At 48.5% G+C, this 12,535-nt stretch overlaps 1 protein-coding gene across 1 annotated transcript in view; it reads right to left on the bottom strand.

The window, feature by feature from the left end:
- Window positions 1-6,375: 6,375 nt before the first annotated feature.
- Window positions 6,376-12,535, bottom strand: part of PTK7 (protein tyrosine kinase 7 (inactive)) — an 84,798-nt gene continuing 78,638 nt past the window's right edge. Inside the window, exons 18-20 of the mRNA XM_003266240.3 lie at window positions 9,109-9,260; window positions 8,131-8,309; window positions 6,376-7,373 (exon numbers count right to left, since the gene is read on the bottom strand). Of these exons, the coding sequence (XP_003266288.1) occupies window positions 7,213-7,373; window positions 8,131-8,309; window positions 9,109-9,260 (492 nt within the window). The 3' untranslated portion in view covers window positions 6,376-7,212. The remainder of the gene's footprint in view (window positions 7,374-8,130; window positions 8,310-9,108; window positions 9,261-12,535) is intronic.

The raw sequence follows: 12,535 nt of genomic DNA, 5'->3' as shown, positions 1-12,535 counted from the left end.
GGCATGGTGGCTCATGCCTGTAATCCCAGCACTTTGGGAAGCTGAGGTGGATGGATCACTTGAGGTCAGGAGTTCAAGACCAGCCTGGCTAACATGGTGAAACGCCATCTCTACTAAAAAAACAAAAAAGTAGCCAGGCATAGTGGCACACACCTGTAATCCCAGCTACACGAGAGGCTGAGGCAGGAGAATCACTTGAACCTGGGAGGCAGAGGTTGCAGTGAGCTGAGATGGGGCCACTGCACTCCAGCCTGGGCTACAGAGTGAGACTCCTTTTCAAAAAAAAAAAAAAAAAAATCTGAATATCCGACCTCTCTCAAAAAAATCAGAATTTTTGGTAACACTGGGCCTAGGTACCCACGAGAGCACTATAACCTGGAGCTGATGGTGGCCATAAAAGAGGCATCTGCTCTCCACTTTACCATGGACTCCACGCAGCCTGCTGAGCCTAGGTAAGCTCCTGCCTGGCTGCTCTGAAATGTGAAGTTGAAATATTCCTCCAAAAAGACCTGATCAGAGTAGCCCCTTGCAACAGATGGGAGCTCATGTCCACCCCAGACCATGAAGGGCCTCTGTAAGTGCATGGGAATTTCAGCCAGATCCCTCACACCACACAGATTCCACCCCGACCTTTCTTTCTTTCTTCTGATTTTTATCACCTAATAACAAACAAAAATTAAGGATTGCTTTTAAAAATTACGGTCATGGCTGGGTGCAGTGATTCACACCTATAATCCCAGCACTTTTTGAGGTCAAGGTGGGAGGATCACTTGAGTCCAGGAGTTTTGACACCAGCCTGGGCAACACACTGAGACCCCATCTCTTTAAAAAAAAAAAACGCAGCCAGGCAAGGTGTGTCATGCCTGTAATCCTAGCACTTTGGGAGGCCTAGGTGGGTGGATCATCTGAGGTCAGGAGTTCAAGACCAGCCTGGCCAACATGGCAAAATCCCATCTCTCCTAAAAATACAAAAATTAGCCGGGCCTGGTGGTGCATGCCTATAATCCCAGCTACTCAGGAGGCTGAGGCAGGAGAATCACTTGAATCTGGGGGACAGAGATTGCAGTAAGCCAAGATAGTGCCACTTCACTCCAGCCTGGGTGAAAGAGTGAAACTCCATCTCAAAAAAAAAAAAAAAAAAAAAAAATGCTGGGGCACAGCGGCATGCATCTGTAGTCCCAGCTACTAGGGAGGCTGAGGAGGGAAGATTGCTTGAGCCCAGGCTGCAGTGAGCCATGATGGCACCACTGCACTCAATCTAGGTGAGAGTAAAACCCTATCTCAAAAAAGAAAAAAAAAAAAAATACCGTCAAAATACCCTAAATCTGTTTTCATTTAGAATTAACCTTTACCGAAGGATTCATAATTTTGCACAGAGGCAAAGAGGGTATCGAGTGTGATGGCAGCATTAGCAGTAATGGAAAAGAATTTATGAGTCATTGTGCCCAGGAAAAGTCTGGAAAGCCACACTCCAAACACTAATAGTGCTTACCTATGGAGAGTGAGGTTTGGGACGAGAGGGGTGTGTTTTTTTGCTTTATATAAGTTTGTACCATGTGACTTTTTTGACAATCAATATGACTTTTATATTTTTCTTTTAAAATTAAGCAAAAATAGGCCGGGCGCGGTGGCTCATGCCTGTAATCCCAGCACTTTGGGAGGTCGAGGCAGATGGATCGCTTGAGGTCAGGAGTTTGAGACCACCCTGGCCAATATAGTGAAACCCTGTCTCTACTGAAAATACAAAAAAAAATTAGCTGGGTGTGGTGGCAGGCACCTGTAATCCCAGCTTCTCAGGAGTCTGAGGCAGGAGAATCAGTTGGACTCAGGAGGTGGAGGTTGCGGTGAGCCGAAATCAAGGCATTGCACTCCAGCCTGGGGGACAGAGCGAGACACCCTCTCAATAATAATAATAATAAAATTAAGCAAAAATAGGCTGGGTGTGGTGGCTCATGCCTGTAATCCCAGCACTTTGGAAGGCTGAGGCAGATGGATCGCTTGAGCTCAGGAATTTGAGACCAGCCTGGGTAACATAGTGAAATCCTATCTCTACGAAAAATACAAAAATTAGCCGGGCTTGGTGGTACGCACCTGTAGTCCCAGCTACTCGGAAGCTGAAGTGGGAGGATCCCTTGAGCCTGGGAGGTTGAGGTTGGAGTGAGCCATGATCTACCACTATACTCCAGCCTAGGTGACAGAGTGAGACCCTATCTCAAAAAAAAAAAAAAAAAAAAAAAGTAGAGGAAGGAAGGGCAATGACAGTCTCAGGAGAATAGCCATGGCAGGAGAAAAAGAAGACTTAGGTGGGGCATGGTGGCTAACAACTGTGATCCCAGCACTTTGGGAGGCTGAGGTGGGTGGATCACGAGGTCAGGAGATCGAGACCATCCTGGCTAACACCGTGAAACCCCGCCTCTACTAAAGTATAAAAAATTAGCTGGGCATGGTGGTGGGCGCCTATAGTCCCAGCTACTTGGGAGGCTGAGGCAGGAGAATGGCGTGAACCTGGGAGGCGGAGCTTGCAGTGAGCAACGATAGTGCCACTGCACTCCAGCCTGGGCAACAGGGCAAGACTCCATCTCAAAAAAAAAAAAAAAAAAAAAAAGCCTTAGCCAGGGCTGGAGAAGGACTGGCCAAAGAAACTGTTGACAGTGTAAAAAAGTGAGGGAGGGTGGCGGGCGCAGTGGCTTACGCCTGTAATCCCAGCACTTTGGGAGGCCGAGGCGGGTGGATCACAAGGTCAGGAGATCGAGGCCATCCTGGCTAACACGGTAAAACCCCGTCTCTGCTAAAAATACGAAAAATTAGCCGGGCGTGGTGGCAGGCGCCTGTAGTCCCAGCTACTCGGGAGGCTGAGGCAGAAGAATGGCGTGAACCTGGGAGGCAGAGCTTGCAGTGAGCTGCGATTGTGCCACTGCACTCCAGCCTGGGTGACAGAGAGAGATAGTCTCAAAAAAAAAAAAGGGGGGAGGGAGGGAAGAGAGTCTCTGAAGAGGAAGGTATGGCCAACAATGTTAGCCACTATGGAACGCTCAAGGAAGAACAAGAGTTAGAAGAGGATTTAGTGATTAATGACTTCCCAGAGCAGTGCCTTTCAAATATTTCTGGGTGCAACCCACAGTCAGATATCATTTTTACATTGCAACCTATGGTCAGTTAGATTATTGCTCCCAACTCTTCACACCCTCTGTTGGAATTATACATCAACATCCTTGCCATGTGACTTTGCAGTATGTCCTACTGGTGTTGATGTTGGGTTTTACTGTGTGACTTGCTTTGGCCAATAAAATGTTAATAGACATGTATGTGTGTGTGTGTGTGTGTGTGTGTGTTTAAGAGATGGGGTCTATTTTGCCCAGGTTGGAGTGAGTGTAGTGGCTATTCACAGGCACAATCATTGCACATGACAGCCTCAAACTCATGGGCTTAAAGCGAACTTCCTGCCTCAGCCTCCCAAGTAGCTGGGACTATAGACACACGCCATGGTGCCAGCTCAGACTTGTGGTTTGAAATGTGCTTGCACAGTTTGGCTTGACCTCTTGCACTCTGCCACTGCATAAGAACATCCTCTGGGTGCCAGCAGACTAGACCTAAGCCAGACCTCCAGCCTGGCACCAAGCACAGCCAAAATCAGTCAACTCTCACCAACCTGCAGATACATGAGTCAGAAAAAAATCTTGTCAGCTAGTAAGATTTGGGATTACTATGCAGTATCACCACCCAACAGTAAACTAACACACTATCCTATATATATATGCAGCAAATGTAACAAAATTTTGTAAAACAACAATTACACTTAAAGGATACAATGTACTCTGATAGTGCCTATTATGTTTCTTTTTTTCCCTTTTTTTCTTTTTTAATGCTGGTTGCAACCCAGAGTTTGAAAAACACTGCTCTAGAAAAATTTTCCCTTCAACACATCTGAAGGATGTAATGCATGGTATATACCAGTGACTATGGCTCACTTACTATCTGTGTAACCATGGGCAAACTACCTGACTTCCCTTGAGACTCAGTTTCCTAATCTGTGAAATGGAAATAATCTCATCTGGCTAACAGAGTAGTTGCAGAGATTAAATGAGATAATGCATATTAAGTGACTAGTGCAGAGCAAGTCTTCAAAAAACATTAGCTTTTTTCTTTTTTTTCTTTTTCTTTTTTTTTTGAGACAGGGTCTTGCTCTGTCACCCAGCCTGGAGTGCAGTGGTGAGAACCTCCTGGGTTCAAGAGATCCTCCCTCCTCAGCCTCCAGAATAGCTGAGACCATGGGCACACCCCACTACACCCAGCTAATTTTTTTGTTTGTTTTGAGACGGAGTCTCACTCTGTCTCCAGGCTGGAGTACAGTGGCACGATCTCGGTTCATTGTAACTTCCGCCTCCCAGGTTCAAGCGATTCTCCTGCCTCAGCCTCCTGAGTAGCTGGGACTACAGGCCCAGCTAAATTTTGTATTTTCTTTTTAGTAGAGACCATGTTGACCAGGATGGTCTTTTTTTTTTTTTTTTTTTTTTTTGAGACAGAGCCTCGCTCTGTCGTCCAGGCTGGAGTGCAGTGGCGCTATCTCAGCTCACTGCAAGCTCTGCCCCCCGGGTTCATGCCATTCTCCTGCCTCAGCCTCCTGAGTAGCTGGCACTACAGGCGCCCACCACCACGCCCAGCTATTTTTTTGTATTTTTAGTAGAGACGGGGTTTCACCGTGTTAGCCAGGATGGTCTCTATCTCTTGACCTGGTGATCCACCCACCTCGGCCTCCCAAAGTGCTGGGATTACAGGTGTGAGTCATTGTGCCCGGCCCTACACCCAGCTAAGTTTTAATTTTTTTTGTAGAGGTGGAGTCTAGCCACGTTGCCCAGGCATTTCTGTCACCTCAGCCTTTTAACGTGCTGAGATTATAGGCGTGAGCCACTGTGCCTGTGGCCTGTTATTATTATTATTTTTTGAGACAGTCTTGCTCTGTCGCCCAGGCTGGAGTGTAGTGGTGCAATCTTGGCTCACTGCAATCTCCGCCTCCCGGGTTCAACCAATTCTCCCGCCTCAGACTCCCAAGCAGCTAGGACTACAGGTGTGCACCACCATGCCCAGCTAACTTTTATATTTTTAGTAGAGACAGGGTTTCACCACATTGGCCAGGCTGGTCTCGAACTCCTGACCTCGTGATCCACCCACCTCGGGTCCCAAAGTGCTGGGATTACAGGAGTGAACCACCGTGCCCAGCCGGCCTGTTTTTTTTTTTAACTTTTTTGAGACAGGGTCTCACTTGATCACCCAGGCTGGAGTGCAGTGTTGTGATCATAGCTCACTGCCATGTCAAACTTCTGGGCTCATGTGATCTTCCTGCCTCAGCCTCCTCAGTAGTTAGGACTACAAGTGCATGTCACCACACCTGGCTAATTTTTTAATTTTTTGTAGAGACAGGGTCTATGTTGGCCAGGCTGGTCTCAAACTCCTGGGCCCAAGTGATCTTCCTGCCTCAGTCTCCCAAAGTATTAGGATTACAGGTGTGAACCACCATGTCTGACCTGCTGTTATTTTTATTATTCAGAAGTTTGGTGAGGAGTAAAGGAACTAGAGCAGTTTGGGAGTTCAGGACTCATTTCTTTTGGATGGTGAACCAGGCTGAAGTTACTGGAATGAGGCAGAGGACAGGTGAGGACACAAGATCCAGGCATTAAGCACCGTCTCTCTGCTTGGTTCTACCTACTTCACTTCCCTCCTAGGGTCTTGAAAGGACTCAGAGACCTGAGTCTGTCACTAACTCCTTCTCCAGTCCTACTCTAACTTGCTCCCCTTCACACTTCTACCCTCCCCATCTGAGCACAAGGATTAGGCCCGTCTAGGTGACAGTCAGAGGGCAGCATAGGGTTGCACAGACAACAGGTGATCTTGCCTCCTTCATGCCTGCATGCTCACCTGCCCTGCAAACTGGGTAGAACCAATATCCACCGGTTCATCTTGTTCAAGCCCCACCAGACTCCATGAAGGCATACAGCCCTTTATTTTTTCTCTTTTTTTGAGACAGTCTTGCTGTCGCCCAGGCTGGAGTGCAGTGGTGTGATCTCAGTTCACTGCAACCTACGCCTCCTGGGTTCAAGCGATTCTCCTGCCTCAGCCTCCCAAGTAGCTGGGATTACAGGCACCTACCACCATGCCCAGCTAATTTTTATATTTTCAGTAGAGACAGGGGTTTTGCCTTTTTGGCCAGGCTGGTCTCGAACTCCTGACCTCAGGTGATCCACTGGCCTCAGCCTCCCAAAGCGCTGGCATTACAGGCATGAGCCACTGCACTCGGCCTGCACACGGCCCTTTCTGATCAGTGGGGTAAGAAGGAACATCTTACACGAGCAAGAGCAGGGAATGAATTTCAGAAACAGGTTGTAAAAAAGGCTTATTTATTGAGAGCAGCGAGTGTAAAAACAAAAACAAACAAAAAAAAACAAAACGAACAAAAAACAACAACAATAAAAGTGTGGGGTAAGGATGGCCCACCCTCCTCATCTCCTCCAGGGGCCACCCCTACCTCTCATGCCCACCCACCCCACGCTGCAATTACATATAAAAGCCGCCCGTGGTGCATACAAAAAGGGCGGGTTATATAGTGTCAAAAGCTCCTGAAAACTCCTTCATCTGCCAGGCACTTAGGATGAGGAAAGGAGAGAAGGGTGGGGAAGACATGAGTCTGGGTCGGTGTGCACAAGCCCAGAGTGGGGAGGACTCACTTGCTGTGTCCTCTATAATCTTGGTCTAGACCCCCAAGTGGGACCAGTGGGCCAAGAGACTCATTAACCCTGTGTGCCCAGAACTTGAGAATACTAAGGAACTCCCCACAAACCCAGCTCATCCCAAGCCTAGCCCTCCCCAGGCAAAGTTGGCAGATGAGTGGCAGAGTTGGACCCGGTCAAGGGGAGAAGTTGAAGGCCAGAAATTGGGGTTACCTGTGGCACCCACACTGTCCCTGATAGAGGAAGAGGTGGCAGGGAAAACTGCCCAGCTCAAAACCCTAGTCACCCAGTTTGGGTCCAAGTCAGCCTCCCAAAGGATGAGGGTGAGGAAGAGGAGGAAAGGCCAGGCCCTGCTCAGACCTCAGCAATGCCTGCTGCATTAGGGCAGGGGCCTCAGGGCCCAGGAGGACAGGGATCTTGCCCATCATGCTGTGAGCTCCCCTCTAGAGATGTCCTCCCCTGCCCAGGCCATCCTGAGCGGGCTCCCTCCTCACGGCTTGCTGTCCACGGGGCTGTCTCCCAGGGCGCTGGCAATCTCGCTGAAGGAGGGCCGGTCCTTGGGGCTGGGGGCCCAGCAGTGCTGCATCAGCCGATAGAGCTTGGAAGGGCAGCCCTCCGGCTGAGGAAGTCTAGCCTTCCCATCCTGCAGATCTGTAGGGAAGACAGCAGGTGCAGTGTTGGCCAAAACATTCAACAACTTGTTCAACACTTTGTGGAGCTTGCAGTTTATACAAGCAGCCACCCAAGGATGCCTCTGGGGCAATGCTGGCCAGCGGCAGGTGGGTCCCCGCAACGAAAAAAGATGACTCCCCTGGCCCCACTCACTCTGGCTGGTAGGACGGGGTCCATGCATAGGAGCTGAAGTGGGCCGGCAGACAGGCGTCAGAGCAGCTGTAGTGGGCACTGGGGGCAAAGGCTATTTACCAACCAATATAAAAGTATTGCAGTATTTTCGGCCAGGCGTGGTGGCTCATGCCTGTAATCCCAGCACTTTGGGAGGCCAAGGCGGGTGGATCACGAGGTCAGGAGTTTGAGACCAGCCTGACCAACATGGTGAAGCCCCCCGCCATCTCTACTAAAAATACAAAAATTAGCCGGGGCGTGGAAGCGCGTGCCTGTAATCCCAGCTACTAGGGAGTCTGGGGCAGGAGAATCGCTTGAACCCGGGAGGCAGAAGCTGCAGTGAGCGGAGATTGCGCCACTGCACTCCAGCCTGGGCAACAGGGCGACACTCCGTCTCAAAAGAAAAAAAGAGTATTGCAGTATTTTAACAAGCAGAATGGTCGTATCTGTGTGCCTGCTCAGTAGCAGCCCTCGGAGGGGAGGTAGGCTGAACCGGCCCTGGGGCCCTGAGCAGGCCCCATCTGGGGCCTATCTGGAATCATCCCCTAGCAGCAAGGCTGCCTACCTGCCAGTACTTCATCATCTGCCTGCCCACCGTGGGGCATCTCTCCATGTGTAAACACTTCCCACATCAGCACACCGAAGGCCCAGACATCAGACTTGGTAGAGAAGTCACCCTCCAGGATGGCCTCAGGGGACATCCAGCGCAGCGGCACCCAGGCCTGGCGGAAGTGGTAGTACTCACTGCAGAAGAGAAGCAACCCAGGGGTGGGAGCGTGGCCTGGCGCCGCACCCTCATCCCCGCATCTGGAACACATCCCCAAGCCGGGGCCCAGCCTTTCTACATACAGACATCAAGAAATTGGTCACACGCGTGCTGAGTACGGGAGTACACTAGACAAAATCTGGAGGTAACCACACGGGGGGGTTTGATGGTTAAAAAATTTCCATTAAGAATCAAACTTTGCCTAAATGTTAATAGTCATACATACTTTCTATATTAGTTGTAAAAATGTAAAAACTAAGAACTGTTAAATGGAAAGCTTTATTAGTGATAAACCAATCCTCACTATAGCTACAGTCAGACAAATGGGGGTGACCTGGAACCAGGGGGACTCAAGGGGATGTTCCTGGCAGCACTGCAGAGCCCACGTAGGCTGTCTAGAGCAAGCTCTGGCATGGGTGCTGAGGCATAAGTCTCAGACTTCAAAATAATAATGACTGAATTCAGGAAGTTACAGAGAGAGCCATATAAATAGATTATAAATAAATCCTTATCAAATTTGCCTATATTTTAAAAAAGGTTTATTTATTTATTTATTTAATCACTAGAGACATTTTACAACCACCAAGGGTGTGCACCGGGTGGGAAGCCTGCTACACCCTTGGAAAAAGAATGAGAAAGCTCTTCCCTATCCCAGGCCCTCCAGCTTTGGACTAAGCAGGCACTAAACCCTTTCCCACACCCCCCAGACTATGTGTCCTCTGCCCCTCACCCTCTGGGAAAAAATGGGGAGCCCCCACCCCATGCGTGCCCTTCTACCTGTTGTACACATCCTTGCTGAGGCCCAGGGCAGACACCTTCACTTGTCTCTGGGCACTGACCAGGCAGTTACGTGCAGCCAAGTCCTTATGCACAAAGCGGTTGTTGGACAGGTGCTCCATGCCCAGGGCTACCTGGGTGCACAGGGCCACCTGGAGAGATAAAGGGGCCTGTTAGAGCAGCCCAGGACTAGGCGTCTAGGTGACCACCCTCAACACAACCCTTGGTAGGGTTTCAACGCTATTGGTGTGCTGTGTAGGAAGCCCAGAAACACAACAGCCTCAGCTTCCTTCTCTGTAAAATGGGGATAATAACAGTACCTGCCTTCCTGGGTTGTTAGAAGACGGAATTAAGCACACTAAAGTGCCTGACACCACGCTGACACACAGCAAGTGCCAGATTAAGTGAGTGGCACATGGGCCTAAGGGCACATACATAGTAACCACTTGTCCAGTGAAAAATAAGTGGGCAGAAATCATAGCTGATATTTTTTATTTTCAAGTGACAGGGTCTCGCTCTGTCACCCAGGCTAGAGTGCAGTGACACGATCACAGCTCACTGAGCCTCTAAACTCCTGCGCTCAAGCAATCCTCCCACCTCAGCCTTCCAAGTAGCTAGGACTATAGCTGTGCATCACCATGCCCAGCTTACTTTTTTTTTTTTTTTTTTTTGAGACGGAGTCTCGCTCTGTTGCCCAGGCTGGAGTGCAGTGGCGCAATCTCGGCTCACTCCAAGCTCCGCCTCCCCGGTTCACGCCATTCTCCTGCCTCAGCCTCCCGAGTAGCTGGGACTACAGGTGCCTGCCACTACGCCCAGCTAATTTTTTTGTATTTTTAGTAGAGACGAGGTTTCACCATGTTAGCCAGGATGGTCTTGATCTCCTGACCTTGTGATCCACCCGCCTCGGCCTTCCAAAGCGCTGGGATTACAGGCGTGAGCCACTGCACCCGGCCCACAGCTTACTTTTTAATTAAAAAAAAAAATTCTTTACCAAGGCAGGCGGATCACCTGAGATTGGGAGTTCGAGACCAGCCTGACCAACACGGATAAACCCAGCTCTACTAAAAATACAAAAATTAGCTGGGCGTGGTGGCACATGCCTATAATCCCAGCTACTGGGGAGTCTGAGGCAGGAGAATCGCTTGAACCCAGGAGGCAGAGGTTGTGGTGAGCCGAGATTGCACCATTGCATTCCAGCCTGGGCAATAAGAGCAAAACTCCATCTCAAAAAAATATATATATGTATTTCTTTGATAGAGACGGTGTCTAGCTACGTTGCCCAGGATGGTCTCAAATATCTAACCTCAAGCGATCCTCCTGCCTTAGCTTCCCAAAGCACTGGGATTTCAGGTGAGTGGCACCATGCCTGATCTTAGATGATATCTTTATGGGTTGTTTCTTTTTCATTTTACTTCAAAAATCTATCTTTTCTACTAGTTGTGTTAAAAATATGTGTGTGTAGGCCGGACATGGTGGCTCATGCCTGTAATCCCAGCACTTTGTGAGGCTGAGGCAGGAGGACTGCTTAAGCTCAGGAGTTTGTGACCAGTCTGGGCAACATAGTGAGACCCTGTCTATTAAAAAAAAAATATATATATATATATATAGCGTGTGTGTCTGTGTGTGCGCACACACATGTGTATGCATTAAGGCATATAGACCCATATGACTGGCTGCCTCCAAGGAAGGGAACTAGAGGCTAGAAGGTAGAAAGGTAAGAAAACTTCTGGCTTACGTTTTTTTAACTGTGAAAAAAAAACACAATCCAACAATGCTAGCACTCAAGGGTTCCTTCCCAACCATATGTTCTCCCTCCCTTCAAGTAGTAACCACTACCCTGACTTTTGTGATAATTTCTTTCTTGTTCTTTGTAGTTTACCACTTACATATTCCTAGATAATATAATTCCATTTTGCCTGTTTTAGAGCCAGATTAAAACTGGAAGCACACAAAATGTATACTCTTTTGTGCCTGGAATTTTTTTTTCACTTAACATTGTAAGATTCTTTTGTTTGTTTGTTTGTTTTGAGACCGAGTCTCGCTCTTGTCACCCACGCTGGAGGGCAGTGGTGCGATCTCGGCTCACTGCAACCTCCGCCCCGCTGGGTTCAAGTGATTTTCCTGCCTCAGCCTCCCAAGTAGCTGGGATTACAGGCGCACACTACCATGCCTAGCTAATTTTTGTATTTTCAGTAGAGACGGGGTTTCACCATGTTGGCCAGGATGGTCTCGATCCCCTGACCTCATGATCCACCCTCCTCAGCCTCCCAAGTGCTGGGATTACAGGCATGAGCCACCGTGCCCGGCCTTTATTTTTTGAGATAGGGTCTCACTCTGTCACCCAGGCTGGAGTGCAGTGATGATGATCACAGTTCACTGCAGCCTCGCCCTCCTGGACTCAAGTGATCCTTCCAACTCAGCCTCCTGTGTAGCTGGGACAAAAACGTGTACCATCAATCCCAGCCATTTTTATTTTTGTTTTTTTTGTCGAGACGGAGGTCTCCTTATGTTGCTCAGGCTGGTCTCAAACTCCTGGGATCAAGCGATCCTTCCACCTCTGCCTCCCAAAGTGCTGGGATCGCAGGTGTGAGTCACTGGGCCAGCCAGATTAATTTTTTTAAATCACTGAACATGGTCTGTTTTTCATTATAAGTATTTCATATTCTAATTCTTTTTTTTTTTTTTTTTTGAGACAGGGTCTTGCCCTGTCACCCAGGCTGGAGTACAGTGGCATGACCTCAGCTCACTGCAACCTCCGCCTCCCAAGTTCCAGTGACTCTCATGCCTCAGCCTCCTGAGTAGCTGGGATTACAGGTGCCCACCAAGACACCCAGCTAATTTTTGTATTTTTAGTAGAGATGGGGTTTCACCACATTGGTCAGGCTGGTCTTGAACTCCTGACCTCAAGTGATCAGCCTGCCTCAGCCTCCCAAAGTGCTGGGATTACAGGCGTGAGCCACCACGCCCAGCCTCATACTTTAGTTCTAATGCCAATGGGTTGTTTCCAGTTTGGGGCTATTAAGAACAGTGTTATTATGAACACTTTTATAAGTGTACACACGTATAAGTTTCTCTAAGATACCTAAGAGGAAGTCTAGAATATGAATATCTAGCTATACAAAATAATGCCCAACTCTTTTCCAAAGTGAGAGAGTTGGGGAGATTTTTCATTCATTAATACTCTTTTTTGAATTTTGAGCCAATGTGAAAATATTATATTATACACTATATATGAAACGTTAACTAAATTACATTAATTTTTTTTTTTTTTTTAAATGGAATCTTGCTCTGTTGCCAGGCTGGAGTGCAGTGGCGTGATCTTGGCTCACTGCAACCTCCACCTCCCGGGTTCAAGCGATTCTCCGGCCTCAACCTCCTGAGTAGCTGGGATTACAGGCACATACCACCACGCCCAGCTAACTTTTGT

The sequence above is a fragment of the Nomascus leucogenys genome, chromosome 17 (genome assembly GCF_006542625.1).
Source record: "Nomascus leucogenys isolate Asia chromosome 17, Asia_NLE_v1, whole genome shotgun sequence".
In the NCBI taxonomy this organism is placed as follows: domain Eukaryota; kingdom Metazoa; phylum Chordata; class Mammalia; order Primates; family Hylobatidae; genus Nomascus; species Nomascus leucogenys.
The sequence above is the reverse complement of the archived record's forward strand: the minus strand, read 5'-3'. Positions and strand labels throughout refer to the sequence as shown.